At 44.8% G+C, this 15,715-nt stretch overlaps 1 protein-coding gene across 1 annotated transcript in view; it reads left to right on the top strand.

Moving 5' to 3' along the window:
• Nucleotides 1-5,088: 5,088 nt before the first annotated feature.
• LECT1 (leukocyte cell derived chemotaxin 1) overlaps nt 5,089-15,715 on the top strand; it is a 26,787-nt gene continuing 16,160 nt past the window's right edge. Inside the window, exons 1-3 of the mRNA XM_008583976.1 lie at nt 5,089-5,194; nt 5,675-5,815; nt 11,146-11,286. Coding sequence (XP_008582198.1) covers nt 5,123-5,194; nt 5,675-5,815; nt 11,146-11,286 — 354 coding nt within the window. The 5' untranslated portion in view covers nt 5,089-5,122. The remainder of the gene's footprint in view (nt 5,195-5,674; nt 5,816-11,145; nt 11,287-15,715) is intronic.

Genomic DNA, 15,715 nt, shown 5'->3' with positions numbered 1-15,715 from the left:
CAGAACTGTCAGCAATAAATTTCTGTTGTTTCTAAGTTACCCAGTCTAAGGTATTTCGTTATAGCAGCCTGAGCAGACTCAGCCAGCAACCACAAAATCCACATAGATTCTGACACCCTGACCTCAATATCCTCAACTCCTAGAGGTATCATCTCCAGCCCTCGTAGTCATTAAGTCCACACTTTAGACCATGTTTCTACACAGAACCAGTTCACCTCTAAGATCTCAAATTCTGAGTTCTTCCTCTCTGATTACGACCTTGACACCTTCACAGTTTCTCCCTCTCCTGTCGCATTGACACCATCATCATTCTGGTCCTTGCTTGTTCTCCGAGTTCACGAGCCTCCACTTCACAGATCTCCTTTCCCCAGCCCTGACTTTCTGCCCCTCTCAAGACCACTTCAACACTCAACTCCCCCCACGTCCCCCAGTGTCCTCTACCCTGCTCTGTCTTTTGGTGCTGGTGGGAAGTCTTGGTTCCTTCATTTTCTCCAGCCCTGGTGGTCACTGCTCTTGTAAATTCCACATCGTATTCCTCATACAGCTGTTGTCAACTTGTCCCACGCTCCATGAGCCCCACTCAATCCCCCAGCCTCTCTGTCTCAAAGGGGGGCCTTTCTCTCTTCTCCGCTTCTTTATGGACGTTATCAAGTACGACATCTCCACTCGAATTTCCACAGTTCAACTTTACATGTCCAAAGCTCAGCCAGTGCTCCCTGCATCTACCCAGTTGCTCGTGCTTGATACATGGGGGTCATCCTGACTTCCCCCTCTCTTAATACCTCAGACTCAGTCAATCGCCAGAGCTTATTGATTCTCCCCCTCACATAGGTCTCAAATCCGTTCATTCTTTCCCATCTCCAGCGTTTATAATCATGCTAGTTCTGACCACCATCGTCTCTCTCCTGGACCACGGTGAGAGCCTCCTAAAAAGTCTACCTTTCTCACTCCGGTCCTCCTCCAATTGGATCATTCAGCCCACAGTGGCCAAGACAATGTTTTTAAAATGCAAACCCGATGGTGCCATCCCACTGTTTCAAACCCCTAATGACTTCCCAATAGTAAGAGGAAAAACTGCAAAATTCTTACCATAGCCTAGAAGACCCTGTTAGCTGCCTCACTCTGTAGCCTCATTTCTGGCCACCTTTGCTTCCATTCTCTACAATCCACTCTTCTCTTCTTTCAAATACCAAACTCCTCACCACCACACTGTCCCTCCACATTTCCCACACCCCTCCTCCCATCTCCACCTAAAAAATTCCTCTTATTCTTTCCATTCTCAACCTAAATGTCACTTCCTCAGGTTCCGTCCTCCTTCCCTGCCCAGTGCAGAGTTGATGGCACATAATCTTAGGGTACCCTGTACTTTTCTCTCATATGATGTATAACAAATGCAATGGCATTCTTATTTTGTGATAACCTGCTTAGTGACTGTCTTTTCCACTACTCTACAAGTTGCTCAAGAGTAGGGGCCATGTTTCATTTGCCCGTTGCTGTGTGCCCAGACATGGTACAGTGCCCAACATGAAGGCAGAGTTGGGTTCTAACCTCCAGAGAATGAGCCTCCAGATGCGTCCAGCAGCAGGGTGGGCAGATGGAAGCAGGCCTGTGGAACAGGCTTCCCTTTGATTCCATTCTCCATGAGTGTCTTAGTCCATCTTGTGCTGCTATCACAGAACACCACAGACTAGGTAATTTGCACACAGTAGAAGTTCATTTGGCTCCCGGTTTTGCAGGCTGGGAAGTCTAAGGTCAAGAGGCTGCCTCTGGCGAGAACCGTTTTGCTGCATCATCCCATGGCAGGGGCGGAAGAGCAAGAGAGTGAGCGCAGGAGACAGATGGAAGGGATGGAGCCCAGGCCTGCAACTGCTGGCCCACTCCTCCGCACAGAATTAATCCATTGTGAGGGCTCCCCTCATGACCTAAGCACCTCTTAAAGATCCCACCTCTCAACACTGTTGCACTGGGGATTAAGTTTACAACACATGAACTTTGGGGGACACATTCAAACCATAGCAATGAGCCTCTCAGTCTTGCTTCCTTGCTGTATTTTCTTACTGTCTTTTCATCTCTCTTAACCATCATCATGTACACACATTACCTTAAAGTTGTTGAAAACATGCCAGTTTAGGAGAATTTGCTCAGAGGATGCCATCAGCCTCCCTGCCCACCCCTGACCCCTCGTGCCCCCGTCAGCCACTTCCTGTGCNGTCATTCCTGCGCCTTTCCCTTTAGCTTTCAAAAGTCTTTCCAGCCCTGAGGGGGGAGGGGTATCTTCCTCTGTCCATCCTCCTTACTGTCTTCTTCCCTTCCAGGCCAAAGTTCTTGAAAGAATTGTCTCCATTTGCAGCATTCGCTTTACCCCACCCACTCACTGTCATTTAGTATTTTATTCACTCATTCTTGAATCGTTAATGTGTGTTCACAATACAGAATTCAAAACGTTCCAGTGGCACACAGTGAAACGTCTTCCTTCCACCGGTCTCCTCGAGCACCACATTCTCCTTAGAGGCAACCCTCACTACCAGCATCTTACTTATCTTTCCAGAAAGTACAGCATACATATATTCTTGTTTGTATTTTTTATACACATGGAGGCATTTATACACATTTTCTACCCTTTGCTTTGTTTCCATTTAAAATATCTTAGAGAGCGTTTTACATCAGTATATTCAAAGCTGACTCATTCTTTTAAAAGGTTGCCAAGATCCCAATATGAGAACACACCATAAATTCTCTACTCTGGACACTGAGGATATTTCTAGTCCTTTTTTCTAAAAAACATGCTGCAGGAGTATCCTTGCACATATAAGATTTTTCCACCCTTGTGAGTGCACCCATAGGCTAAATCTGAAATTGCATTTTGCATTTTGGAATTAAATTGCTCTCCATAGAAATTGTACCAACTCATTCACCCACAGCAATATATGGGAGGGCCTCATTTCCTCTCATACTCTCCGACAGATTGTTTTAACAAATGTTTTTATTTTTGCCAGTCTGATAGGTGAAAAGTATACTTTTAATTTGCATTTCTTTTTATAAATGCAGTCAAGCATTCTTCTCACATTTAAGAACCATTTGTAGTTCTTCCGTGAATTGTCTGTTCCTATCCTTTGCCCATTTTTCTATTACGTTTTTGGTCTTCCGGTTTCCCAATTAAGAAAAATAGTTCCTTGTCTGTGATATGAATTGCAAATAATTTTAGTCACTCTATAACCCTTTGTTATATGTATTTTGTGCCCAATAAAGCAAATGGAACTTCTGTCTTATTGGTTCCCATGCAAAATCTAAATAGCAAAATCCAAAGGCTTTTCTGTGTGCTTTTTTAAATCAGCATTTGACACCGCTTACCTGTCCTTCTTGAACACTCCCTTTGTAATGATGTATTTCGAGTGCTACTTTGTCTTGGATCATCTCCCACTTCTCTGACTGTTACAAATTCCTTCACTGAAATTACTATGACAAATGCCCTTGGGAAGGGAGGTCTTTGAAGTCTGCCTCAGCAGTGCCCCAGGGAGAGCCCTGGCTGGCTCTTGCTAGAGGTTTTCCCAGAACCTTAAGTCTAGTGGGATGTGCAGACAAGTACTGCCGTGTCTGTCTGTTTTTTGGTTTTGGTGGCTGGCCCGCACAGGGATCGAAGGTACATGTACTATCCGGACCTTGGTGTCATCAGCATCATGTTCTAACCAACTGAGCTAACTGGCCAGTCTCTACGTGCTGCCACCTCTAAATCCGCAGCAGGCCCAGGACATTTCCCCTGCTCTTCTTTTTTCTAGCCCCCAAATCAAGTTCCACACATCTAAAAACCACTGCTCCCAACTTCCTCACCTCCACTGGCCACTCTCCCAATCCTGCTAGGCCTGAAAGTTCAGCTTCCTCCAGCCAAGTCCTCCCTATTCTTCAGTGAATGTCTCTTCCACTTCTCCCGTCTTCCCAGGCCCATGTCATCATGCTTGCCAGCACATCCCAGATCTCCTCAGCATCCCCTCCTAAAGGTGTCTTCGATGATTCTCCTACACTCTCTCCTGCTGCAGTCCTGCGCATCCGATCTCCCTCTGCTCAGGAACCCTGAGCCCCTCCTGTGCCCCAGCTGCCCTCACTTCCTCCTCAGCAGAGGGCTCTGCACAAAGGCTAGACCCAAATACGAATTAAGGAAGACTGGATCCAAACGAGGTACCACTTCATTACAAATGAAAAAACCCTCCCCTGTTACACTTTTAAAATGTACATATATTTAGTTGTTCCTTTGGCCCCAGTGTTGTGTGTGTGTGTGTGTGTGTGTGCACATGCGCCTTGCCATTGCATTTGTTTGTTTGCTCTTTGATTATGGTGTCCCCATGTCCTTCCCTCCAGCCCCACTCTGCTTAGTTTTCACTTGTGCTGCAGTTGTACCCACCCCCTAGAGAAACCGGTGGCAAGGGGCCATCTCCAAGACCCTGCTCCATGCTCTAGTCCCAGGGACCATTCAGGAATGTGTCTCCAGTGTAAAGGTGGCCTAACCCTGGCATAAGGGGCCATCTCCAAGACCCTGCTCCATGCTCTAGTCCCAGGGACCATTCAGGAATGTGTCGCCAGTGTAAAGGTGGCCTAACCCTGGCATTCTTAAGCCAGTGTTTCCTATCAACCTGCACAACCCTGCTCTCCTCTCAGTCCAGTTCCACCAGCCCCCTCCCTCCAACATATACAAAGACCCTGCAGGAAATGGCCTCCAGCCAAGTGTCGCAGTGGAGCCCTTTGACATTCTGAGAGATCCTTAGAATGGCTAGTTGCCCTGGCAATTTAGCATTTCTTGGGGTCCCAGTACTCAGCCTCCCTGCTCTGAGGGACACACCCACACTTACACACTCAGATTGACCAGGATGCCGTTTGGGGCCAGCAGACAGGACAGAGTGAGAAGAGGGGGTACCGCGAATGCAGGACGAGCTTACACTGCTGCCTGGGGCGGGACACAGAAGGGAGGAGAGATGTGAGGCTATGGAAGGGGTGGGGACCGCTGGGCTGGCCCAGGCGGGACGGTGCACAGTGTGCACGCGGCGTTGCGAGGTCCCGCACGTCGCAGCACAGGATCAGAGCCCAGTGAGCTCGCGGAGTCCCCGAGTGTCTCGCTTCTCCCGCCGCAGCTATGACAGAGAACTCGGACAAAGTTCCTGTCGCCCTGGTGGGGCCGGACGACGTCGAGTTTTGCAGTCCCCCAGTGAGTATTGCTCGGGATCCTGTCCCGCTGCCGGGTTAGTCCACACTCGGGGCCCGGGCTGCGCGTGGGTGTCCAGTCCCACTGTGCGGTGTCAGCGAATTGTGACACCGAATGTTTGGGGGGGGTGTGAATTTGGGTACCCAAATGTGCGTGTGGGGTGGCGCCCCACGCCTGTGGGTATGCAGGGGGCACAGGATCCACAGACGGGCATGGAGGAGGCATCCTGTGGCCGGCGGGGATGCAAACCCGCGGGGCGATGGCCGTGCACCGCGGAAAGTTTGCTTATGGCACTTCACGCCGGAGTACAAGAGACCCTCAGGAGGGAGCGCGGGGAAAGGAAGCATCCGAAGGAGGCCGGGGCGAGCTGCTTCCTTCCCACCCACCCCCATTCCCTGGGGTCGTGTGTGGTCCGGTGGACGCGTGGGCCGCGGGGTGCGGGCGGCGCGGAAGTGACCGGTCCCCTCCCGCCCCGGCCCGTAGGCATACGCCACGGTGACGCTGAAGCCCTCCAGCCCCGCGCGGCTGCTCAAGGTCGGAGCCGTGGTTCTTATCTCGGGGGCGGTGCTGCTGCTCTTCGGGGCCATCGGGGCCTTCTACTTCTGGAAGGGGAGCGACAATCACGTAAGTCCAGAGTGCGGCGCGGACCCGAGTAGGGGTGCGCAGGGCCGGGAGGTGCGCGGGACCCGGAGGCGCGCGGGCTCCGGGGTCTTCTGTGTCACCCCCGAGTTCGCCTCTAGGTGGAGCTGCAGCGCTGCGCCGGCAGCCCTCAGAGGCCGCCTGTCTCTAGGTCCTCTGGGCATCTCCGTTCTTCCGTCCTACCCTGCTACGCTGCTCGTCTATCGTAGGAAACTCTGTAGAAAAGCGAGTCAGGGTTTAAGGGAGAATATTAAAACGCAGTGTCGCGGAGAATGCCCCGGACGGTTCGAGGAAAGCCGATCTAGGCCTGGTGCCTCCACTAGCCAGTTGTGTGACCATGGGTGGGGCACGTTACCTCTCTGGCCCCGGTAAGCAATGGAACTGAAGGATCTCTACAGCCTCTCCCAGCTGCGGAAGGCTGTGAATTTAAGATCAAGTACAAAGATAGTGGAGGAATATTCAGACCCACAACTGGGATGAACTGTGGCCTTTAAGGAGGTTTTTTTGTGACTTAGCCATAAACACTCCCGTCTGTCTCTTAACGAAAACAAAAACTCTAACTTCCTTGACTGTGATAGATCCCTTTAAAAATCAATTCTGGCCTAGCCACGTGTGATTTAATGGTAATCGTTTCACTAAATGCTGTCCTACTTTCTTTGTACGCAACTATTTACTTTAAAGCTCCATGGGCTCTCAAGGAGTATAAAAACTGCTTCTAACTTGACTGGGCAGAATTCCAATGTGTTCTCTAAATACTCTGAATGTGTTCACCTGTGTAAAAGGAGGCATTTTTATCTTGATGACCATTGCCAGGTCTGGTATAAACTTATTTCGACTAATGGAAAAGAACGCCATCTCCAGGGTGCACACAAAGGGCCCTTTCTTAATCACTGTCCTCAGAGGATCCGTCACTGCTGTTTTTTCCCCTCTCTTCCACTATGAAATTCAAAGCATGAACGAATTCCAGTACTTAGAGAAAATGGTACTGAAAGCAATTCAACCATTTTACACATCACATCTTCTGCAGTCACTGCATAATTTGTATTTTTAACTCAGTGCCTAATGTAGATAAGCATGCCATTGAGCACTGAGTCTGTTTTAGAGACTATATCAAATTTACAAGCGTCAATTTGTAAGATTAGAATTGCACTGTATTTTGTGTGTATTTGAAAAGTGCCTTAATGTACTTATATTTTAAATATAGAAGCTGGGCCAGATGCTCATATTTGAAAGCTGCAAATCTGAACATGAGAACGATTTCAATATCTACATCTCCATTAATAGCAGGGTGGAGACTGTCATTCCTTTGGGAAATTTTATGGCATTAGAATGTAAATGCTATCTTTTAGATAAAACCTCAATGTATAGGTAATTTGGTGACAAAACCAGCTTTGCTTTTTTTTGTTTTGGTAAAGATTTTGGTCATGATGAATATTAAAATATATATAACGGGCTCTGGGCTCCTCTATATACCGATTGTCATTCATTTAAGGCAAACATGGCTAACAGACAAGCTTCTAAAAAGAGCTTGAATGATCATACTGAATAAGCTGGGCTCCCTTTTTTGGTATCTTTTACTTTACTGCAAGACGATTGGTTGTCTGGGTCAAGAGAGCAGTATTAAATTCTAAGAATACAGAGGAATAGTGGATTACATTTTATTGCCAACAATCAAAGTTATTGCTATTTCCTATACAGACAGAAGAATAAAGAAAATCATGGTCTTTTTTTTTTTTCTCCCAAAATGACCAATGCATATTACTTAAGTCTGAAAAACAAACCACAAAATACTAAAGAGAGTAAATTTGGCACCATCTGTGCATAGTGCATGTCCAGGTCTGCTTTCTCTGAATACAAATCTAAATAGCCCAAACAAAACGAAATCAAAAAAGGAAAGTCTCTGTCAAACAGAAAGACATATCAAACCAAATGGATTATTCACTCTTTGGGGATTATCTGTGCCTGGGCTCCTCTATATTGGTTTATAGAGAAGAACCAGCTGTAATTCACCTCTTCCCTTTTATATGGGTAAATCCCCTTAGGACAGGTTTACTTAAATTTGGTTGGAGAGCTATGAAGCATCAGAGTACTAATAATCAGGAGACAACTTACTGGGCTCAAATATTGACGCCATTTTTCATCTACATTACTGTAAAGGGAAAGGCATTGAAATAGGGTAAATTCCCACCTGTGTGGGATAACTGACAACCCCACCCCGTGCGATGAGGGTAGGAGATCATTGCTGGCGGCCTTTCTTCTCAGACTAATTTTTCTAGACATTTTCCCAAACATTATTAATTAATCTTATAGAACCTAGGCCTTATTAAAAACTCATTAGCAAATGTCCTTGACTGTAAAAGGTACCATACTGAGCAAAAGTTTGGCAAATAATAAATTGCATTGCATTGGATAGAAATAGCCTTAGGCACCAACAGCTCCATGAGCTTAGAGTAGATAATATAATTGCTGCCCAGCATCCTCCCCAGCTTGGAGCCCAATACTCTGGAAACTGCAGACTGCCTCCTGTCACCCCCCATCGCTTCAGGAGGGCATAGGCTTCTCACTGCTGCCCCTATGCAGAGGCTGCTTTTACAAAGGATGCACTGCCTAGTCAGGAAGCCTTTGTTGGGGAAACGAGGGGTGGTGGTGGAGGAAAGTGAAATTAGGACCACAGGCCACTCTTCTAGTGTTACAATCATGTCTCCTTAAGAACTGCTAAGAATTTGGAAATGGGTAAGTTCTTAAATATTGCATTGCTTTACTAGCAAAAGCTTATGTGCAATGCTTTAAAAAAAAAAAAAAAGAGCCTCTTGTCACATGCATGGAGGATGCTCATGCCAGGAGGAACTCCCACGGGTGCTCTCTGCCAGTCTCCTTTTGACAGTCATCATACTCCAGGTGAACAGTGGCTGCTCAAAGAGCACCCAAACACAACAGAGCCACTTTCTCATCCTTACCTGCAGAAAGCACTGGCTCTGCCAAAGAAAATAGTTTTCCCAAACTTGGCTGATCATAAGGACCACCTGAGAGGCAAAGCAAAAACAAGATTGCGAGGCTCCAGCTGTACTAAATCAGAACCTCTAGAAATGGTTCTCATGATCAGGCAAGCTTGGGAGACAGTAAACAGCAGGCATCTAAGTTCCTCAGAAGGAGGGGGAGGGGTGATGAGAGATGGTTGAGCTGAAATAGAATGCCAATATTTTCTGTCCTGCTGTTGCCTCAGAGGGTACTGGATAGCAAAACCATTTCTACATCTCTGCTGATAAAATAAAATAGTGCTCTGTGGGTCATGTAATAATGAGTTTTCTACAAGTAATGATCCAGTAACAACAGATGCTTTTCCAGTGTTTTGTCCATGTAGTCACTCTTCATCATGAGGGAGAAAAATCAGACTTGAATTGAATCTGAGCTATTTGCAGCTCTGACTGGCTGACCTCACATTAAATAACAAGTGTCTTTCAGCGATTCTCATTCCTTCCCCTTTAAAGTTTTATATGTGTGTGTGTGCATATGTATAGATACACATTTATAATGTAATATATAAGGTATATTATATGTTATATATAAGGTATATATATATATCATGTGAAAGAAAGTGAGCCGAGATGCCGGGTACCTTTCATGCTTTATTAAAGAAAGAAATCTGCTGGGCTGTGCTCAGAGTGGAGGACAGCCCGGGGCTACCCTGAAAATGGGGGACAGCACCAGGTGTGGGGGTGGTAGAGCTTATATCGGTATGTTGGCGCCAAGAGCTGGGTGATGTAATTCCGGGGTGGGGATTGAGTTAGGTCATGGAATGGAGAGTTCTGCTGTGCATGCGGAAACGTCGAAAGCTTCATTTTCTCCGAAACCATGAGGCTTCTTGTAAAAGAGACCGGGGGAGGGGAGGGGAGGGGAGGGGAGGAGGTGGACGGTGCCGTTTTGTTCTTGGGCTTGTCTAAAATGGTGCTGGTTATGTTGCATATCTATTAATATGTAACATATGTAGATACAGATATAGATATGCCTTTAAGTCTGAAAAAGAAAAAAAGAAAAGAAACCCACCCCCCAGCACCACCACACACAGGAAGGTCTCGCAGGGCAGCAGCACACTGAGCAGCAGCAGCACGTGAATTATCTTTAAAATAGTGTAGGAATAAAATGTCTAAGCTAAGAGAGCCCTTTGTATCATCTCATTAGTGGAAAACTTTTTAAAAAATTTTTTTAAGTGGTGGAAATTTTCTTGCTAACAAAATGTTACTCAGAAATGGAACACACAAAACAGATCAAAGCAGAGCCACTCAAGTTATATTACGGTGGACAGGGGAGAAAGGGGCCTCAGTCTCACCTGCTCTACCACCCTCACTCTGGGCCATGCCTGTGAAACCTCGGAGCTCTAACGACATTGATGAAAACTAGCAACTTCTTCATTCTGCACTCAAGGAAACTCCCAAGGCCCAGGAATAAGTGGCATGGCCACCTGTTTCTCTGATCCTGGACCAGTGCTGTTCTGCAATGCCAAGTCCCTCTGCTCTCCAGACACCCCACACATTTCATTACAACAAAATGCCCTCCAACACCATATGGCTGTCCATATAGTCATTAAGTGAATAACTGCTATTTTGAACTGAAACAGATGTGCACATTGACCTTGCTCTCTACAAATGCTTTTCTCTGTCAAGTATATCCTAGTCCTGTATGCAGTCCTTACTATATACCATACTCCACGCTTAATCTGGACCAAAAAAAAAAAAAAAAACCTTTTCAAATAGAGGTTCCACTGCAGACTTGTTACACTCGGAGCCCAGTTAACCCCCTGCCTCCTCAATTTCCATTTATCTGTCAATGGTTCTCAGCCCATCCACATAAACAGAATTGAGCTCTAGGGGCTGGCTGGTTAGCTTAGTTGGTTAGATCACCACCTTGTAACACGAAGCCAAGACAAAAAAAAAAAGAATTGAGCTTTAGGAAATTAACGACCTGTGACCAAGCCCCATCCCACAGGTTCTGATTTGATTGGTCCAGGGTGGAATCGAGGCATGGTACCTGGAGAGTCTACCCAGATGCTTCCAATGTGCAGCCAGGTTTGCAAATCACTAAGCTATTTGAATAAGTATCAGAGACTATCAAAGATTTTACTTTTAAAGTATTTTTAAAGAAATCATTGTTTTAAGTGATTGGTGTATGGATGAACTCCTCATATATAAATGTATTGCTATTAAGGATGATTTTGTGTATGTTTGAAAAATATGAAAGCTACCTCATACACTGCAGTTTAAAGTTAAGCCCTGAACTGCTGGTAAAAGAAAGCATCACTAACTCATGTTCACTTCCAGATTTACAATGTCCATTACACCATGAGTATCAATGGGAAATTACAAGATGGGTCAATGGAAATAGATGCTGGGAACAACTTGGAGACCTTTAAAATGGGAAGTGGAGCTGAAGAAGCAATTGAAGTTAATGATTTCCAGAATGTAAGTATATTTCATGCATTTAGAGAGTTTAACCAGGCAAGCCTGGGGGACTTACCTAATTCAAGGAGAAGCAGCATTTCTCACACACATGCAAATGGTAACTGTTCTTTATAGCAGTCCCAGTGCCACTAATCCACATGTGTCATGTAGCATATTCTCTCTGAGAAAGGACTACACTTTGTCCTTCATATTTTCAAAAGGTAAAAACACCTCAGTAGTAAAAACAAAAATCAAAACAACAAAAACCATTCACCTTTACTGAATGCATGCACTTAAGGAAATAATTATTTTGAAAAAAAATGTCTTTTACTTCTAAGAAATAAAAGATTTAGGCATAGAAATAAAAAGAAAGCTTGTTTTTTTTTAATTAAAAAAAATACTACAGGACTTGAAAGAGCTATTTCTTTCCAAGCAGTCTTCTGTAACGCAGTGAATAAAATGCTCAAACTATCCTAGAATAGGTCTGAAATTTTAACTTCTAAAGAGAAGTGAAATTTTAATGACCTAATAATAATCTCATCAACAACTCAGATCTATTTACATACTTTTCTCGATTCTTCTGATTTCCCATTTAATCCAGGAAAATTAGAATGGGCAAATTCCCCTGTGACAGCATATGTTTCCTGACCATGGCCTATTGCAGATAAAACATTCGAGTCTCCTTTGAAAAGACTGTTTTGTTTTGTTTTCACAAAAATTTAACTTACTGGCAATTTGAGACATTAAGCTATGCAGCAGTGCTTCAGTGTACATCTGCCAACCAAAGTGTCATTCCAGGGCTAATTTCCTGATAGCCAACATCAGTATCTTATTCTATTTCATGTTCTATGATGAGAAAGCAGCATCACTATTTGTGTTCTCTTGATAAATCTGCAGATGGAGTAGGTGAAACTTAATAATGAAAAAAAGGCTCTTGAAATAATGTCTCTTCTGATAGTTTATTGGTCCACAAACATCTCATCAACCCATCTTCCTCTGGTGATGAGAAAAACTAAAGTTACTTTCTGTTTGAATGAGAGCACTCCTCTTGTCAGTACCAAAACACATTTCACATGTCCTGTTGAATACCTAGCAGATGCTTACATTAGAGCCCCTGTGATGTCAGACATTATTTGATGGTGACAAAGACTGACTGTGTTCAAGAGTGGTTACTGCTCTGGGTACAGACTCTGCAGCTCTGTATGTGCCCAGCTGCAATTTGTTTAGTCATCGCTTTGCAAATGGTTCTGGTCAGTGGACAAGCATAACTTCTTTGGACCTATCAAATGTGCTTTTACTGCAAGACCCAAGATGGGGTAAAAGCATTTTTTCTTTGTACTACTCAACATAAACTTATAAAATGTGACTCCCCCACACACATCGTTTAATCCAGAACAAAATTGAATACCTATGATGTGCCACAATATCAAGATATGCAAAGGGAGCCACAAAGAATAAGAAAGAAAAGACCTGTCTTTCTCAAGATGTTCATATATCAAGAATATCCTTTTAAAATATTGTAATCCTAAACCTATATTTCTATTTTATAATCCTTTGGTTCTTTCTAATAATAGTATCGATTGTGTTTTGTTCTCATAGACCAACACGGCCACAAATATTTTATAAACTGATCAATTCTCTTTGATAGCTTCCACATTTCTGTAAGTCAGAACTGTGAGTAGAGCATTTTTTTGATGTATAAAACCTGTTATGGGTTTAAATAAGCCTGGACTTTTGAAAAGACATGAATCAGCCACTATGGTATCTGCGCTGTTACTTTCTCCCGTGTTTTTTAAACCATCGGTCAAATGCAAGAAGTGCTTATTGAAGCCTACTGTGTGCAAGGTATGGTGCTGAGCATGGGGAATGCAAAGGTGACTGACACTTGTTCCTTCCCTCAATGATCTTCCAGTCCAGTCCACGAGGCAGACACACACACACACACACACACACACACACACACACACACAAATAGCTTCAGGGCAGCCCAGAAATGGCTGCAAGGAGCTATGAACAGAGTGCATGGAGCAGAGAGAAGGGGCATCTGCCAATTAAGGGGCTGGAGCAGGTTTTACAGAGGTGGTGACAACTAAGTCAGGTCCTGAAGAAGGATTAGGATTTCAACCAGCAGAGAGGTAGGAGCAGGGCTTTCCACACCCAAGAAAGAATAATGAACATGAATGCATAGGCCTGGCTGGAGTTCTAAGTAGCCCAGTGTGGCTGAATGTGGGGAAGGGGAGAAGACAACATAGGTGGGGCCAGATTACAAAAGGTTCTGACTTGTAAATAAAGTCTCCCACTCACCCAGGACCCCACCAAGATTCTAGTAGAGCCCAATGGATAAAAAGAACCCCCCGAGGGAGAACAGCACTGAAAAAAGTGCACCAGGCTCTACACCTGAGAGAGATGAAAACTGAGTTACTTCATAGTGTATGGGTTGCTTCTAGGTTATACCCTCACAATAAGGCAACCCCCTCAGACCTAATGTCCCATTTACATAACAAAAATCCTGACTGGAAATTAAAAGAATAAACTGGTGCATATATGGGTATTCACTGTACAATTCTTTTTTTTTTTTTTTTTTTTTTGTCCTTTTTGAGACCGGCCACACTGCGCTCAGCCAGTGAGCACATGGGCCATCCCTATATAGGATCCGAACCCGCGGTGGGAGCACCGCTGCGCTCCCAGCGCTGCACTCTCCCGAGTGCGCCACGGGCTCGGCCCACTGTACAATTCTTTTGACTTTGTGAATATTTGAAAATTTTTATTTAAATAGCTGGGGGGGAGAGTATAGCATAACCTACCGCAGTAGGTAGGTAGGTTACTGATTTCAAAAATCAATACAGCTCCCAACTATAATAGAAAGGAATAATAAAATCAAAGTAATTTATAGTAAAATATGGACTTTTTATATGTAAATGCTCTGCCTGATGCACTAGAAGACACAATAAAGTCACACTCTTGCACCTATAGTTGAATGACTGTCAGTGCCTGTGGTGCTAGGGGCTAGGCTAATGTCTGGAATCCTGTCGACATAGCCAATTGCAGCACTCCTAATCCTGTTTGTGATGCCAACTGTCTAGCTCCATGACCACGCCAGTTGTCAGGCTCTTTTACCTGCCAGTAATCCTGCCGACTGGGCTGATGGTTGAGCTAGGGCTGGGTCTGGAGCTCCCAGATCCCTCAAGCCCATTCACAGACTGGGTCACAAACCCTTCATATGCCAGGCTGGGTCACCAGACCCCTTCACGCAGGTCTATGAGCTAGATAACCAGCCAAAAGATCCTTGGAGGCCGTAGGTTGGAAAGCATGGCTGCACCGGTCCCTAAAACTCCTCTCTCTCTCTGAAGAACACAAGAATAGCAACAAAACTAAAAAGACACATTGGCGCACATGCACACTAACTCCACACACACACACACACAAAAAAAAAATTTGCTTACAAAGGATGTGCTAAAACCACACCCAACTGGACCCAAGGCAAGGGCCCTGACCAAACTATTCTATTTCCCAACAGTGCCACAGCCTAAAATGCAGACAAACACAAATGTGTGTTGGCAAATTAAATGTCATATAATTTTCTTGGTGGACAAAAGTACCATTTTCTCTCCATTTTCACAGCAATAGCATGTCTAGGAAATTTGTTGTACATTAAAACTATGCCAAAAATCTCTTTATGTTTATATGTAAAACAGTGTTAGGCTCTAGGCACAGATAGGTACAAACAGGTTTCTTCCCGGACCCAGGACAGTTAGCTCTTCCAGACTGCCCCAGGCTCTGTGGGACCTGCATCCCTGGGCCCTGCCCAATAAAGGCCAGTAGTGCCCCCAATCTTCATGACACAAAAAACTCCAAAGATTTCTAAAGTGCCCTGTTGGGGGCAGGACTCCCGCCCTCCTTGGGAACCTCTGGCTTAAGCTGTAGAAATAGAGGAGGTCCTCTAGAAAGAGAAAATGTGCAGCTAAAGTGATATTACCTAACTCTTGATAAAAAAATGTTTGATCATTAGAACCTTCGCTCATCGCTTTTGCTAGTAAATTTCTTCATTATCACCAGTTTCTAAGGCCTTGTTTGTTTGCAGAAACAGGAGGTTTGCTTGGCTTTCTTGTGCTTCTTTTAATTCCTGTTTAATCTCTTAATATATCTGGCTGCTTGATGTGGATTTGTAGCTAGACATGGTGGTTAATACGTGTGAATTCCTTCCCACAGGTCCCGTCCCTATGGCATTTCAGTTCTCTGCAATGTGTAGGCTGTCAGAACTAACTCCATACTAGATTCACATTCAGTGCTGTGAATCCTTCAGTAGAATCAGCTCTCTCCTTTGGGGGGTTGGTAATGGTTGCATGGTGTTTCCTCCCACGCATCTCACATTCAGAGGATAAGAGTGTTTGAAGTTAAGAGAACATATCACATAGAGAGGCAGTCATCTCTCTCCCCTGCCTTCTGTTTT

Source organism: Galeopterus variegatus, unplaced genomic scaffold (assembly GCF_000696425.1).
Source record: "Galeopterus variegatus unplaced genomic scaffold, G_variegatus-3.0.2 Scaffold3108, whole genome shotgun sequence".
Taxonomy (NCBI): Eukaryota; Metazoa; Chordata; class Mammalia; order Dermoptera; family Cynocephalidae; genus Galeopterus; species Galeopterus variegatus.
The sequence above is the reverse complement of the archived record's forward strand: the minus strand, read 5'-3'. Positions and strand labels throughout refer to the sequence as shown.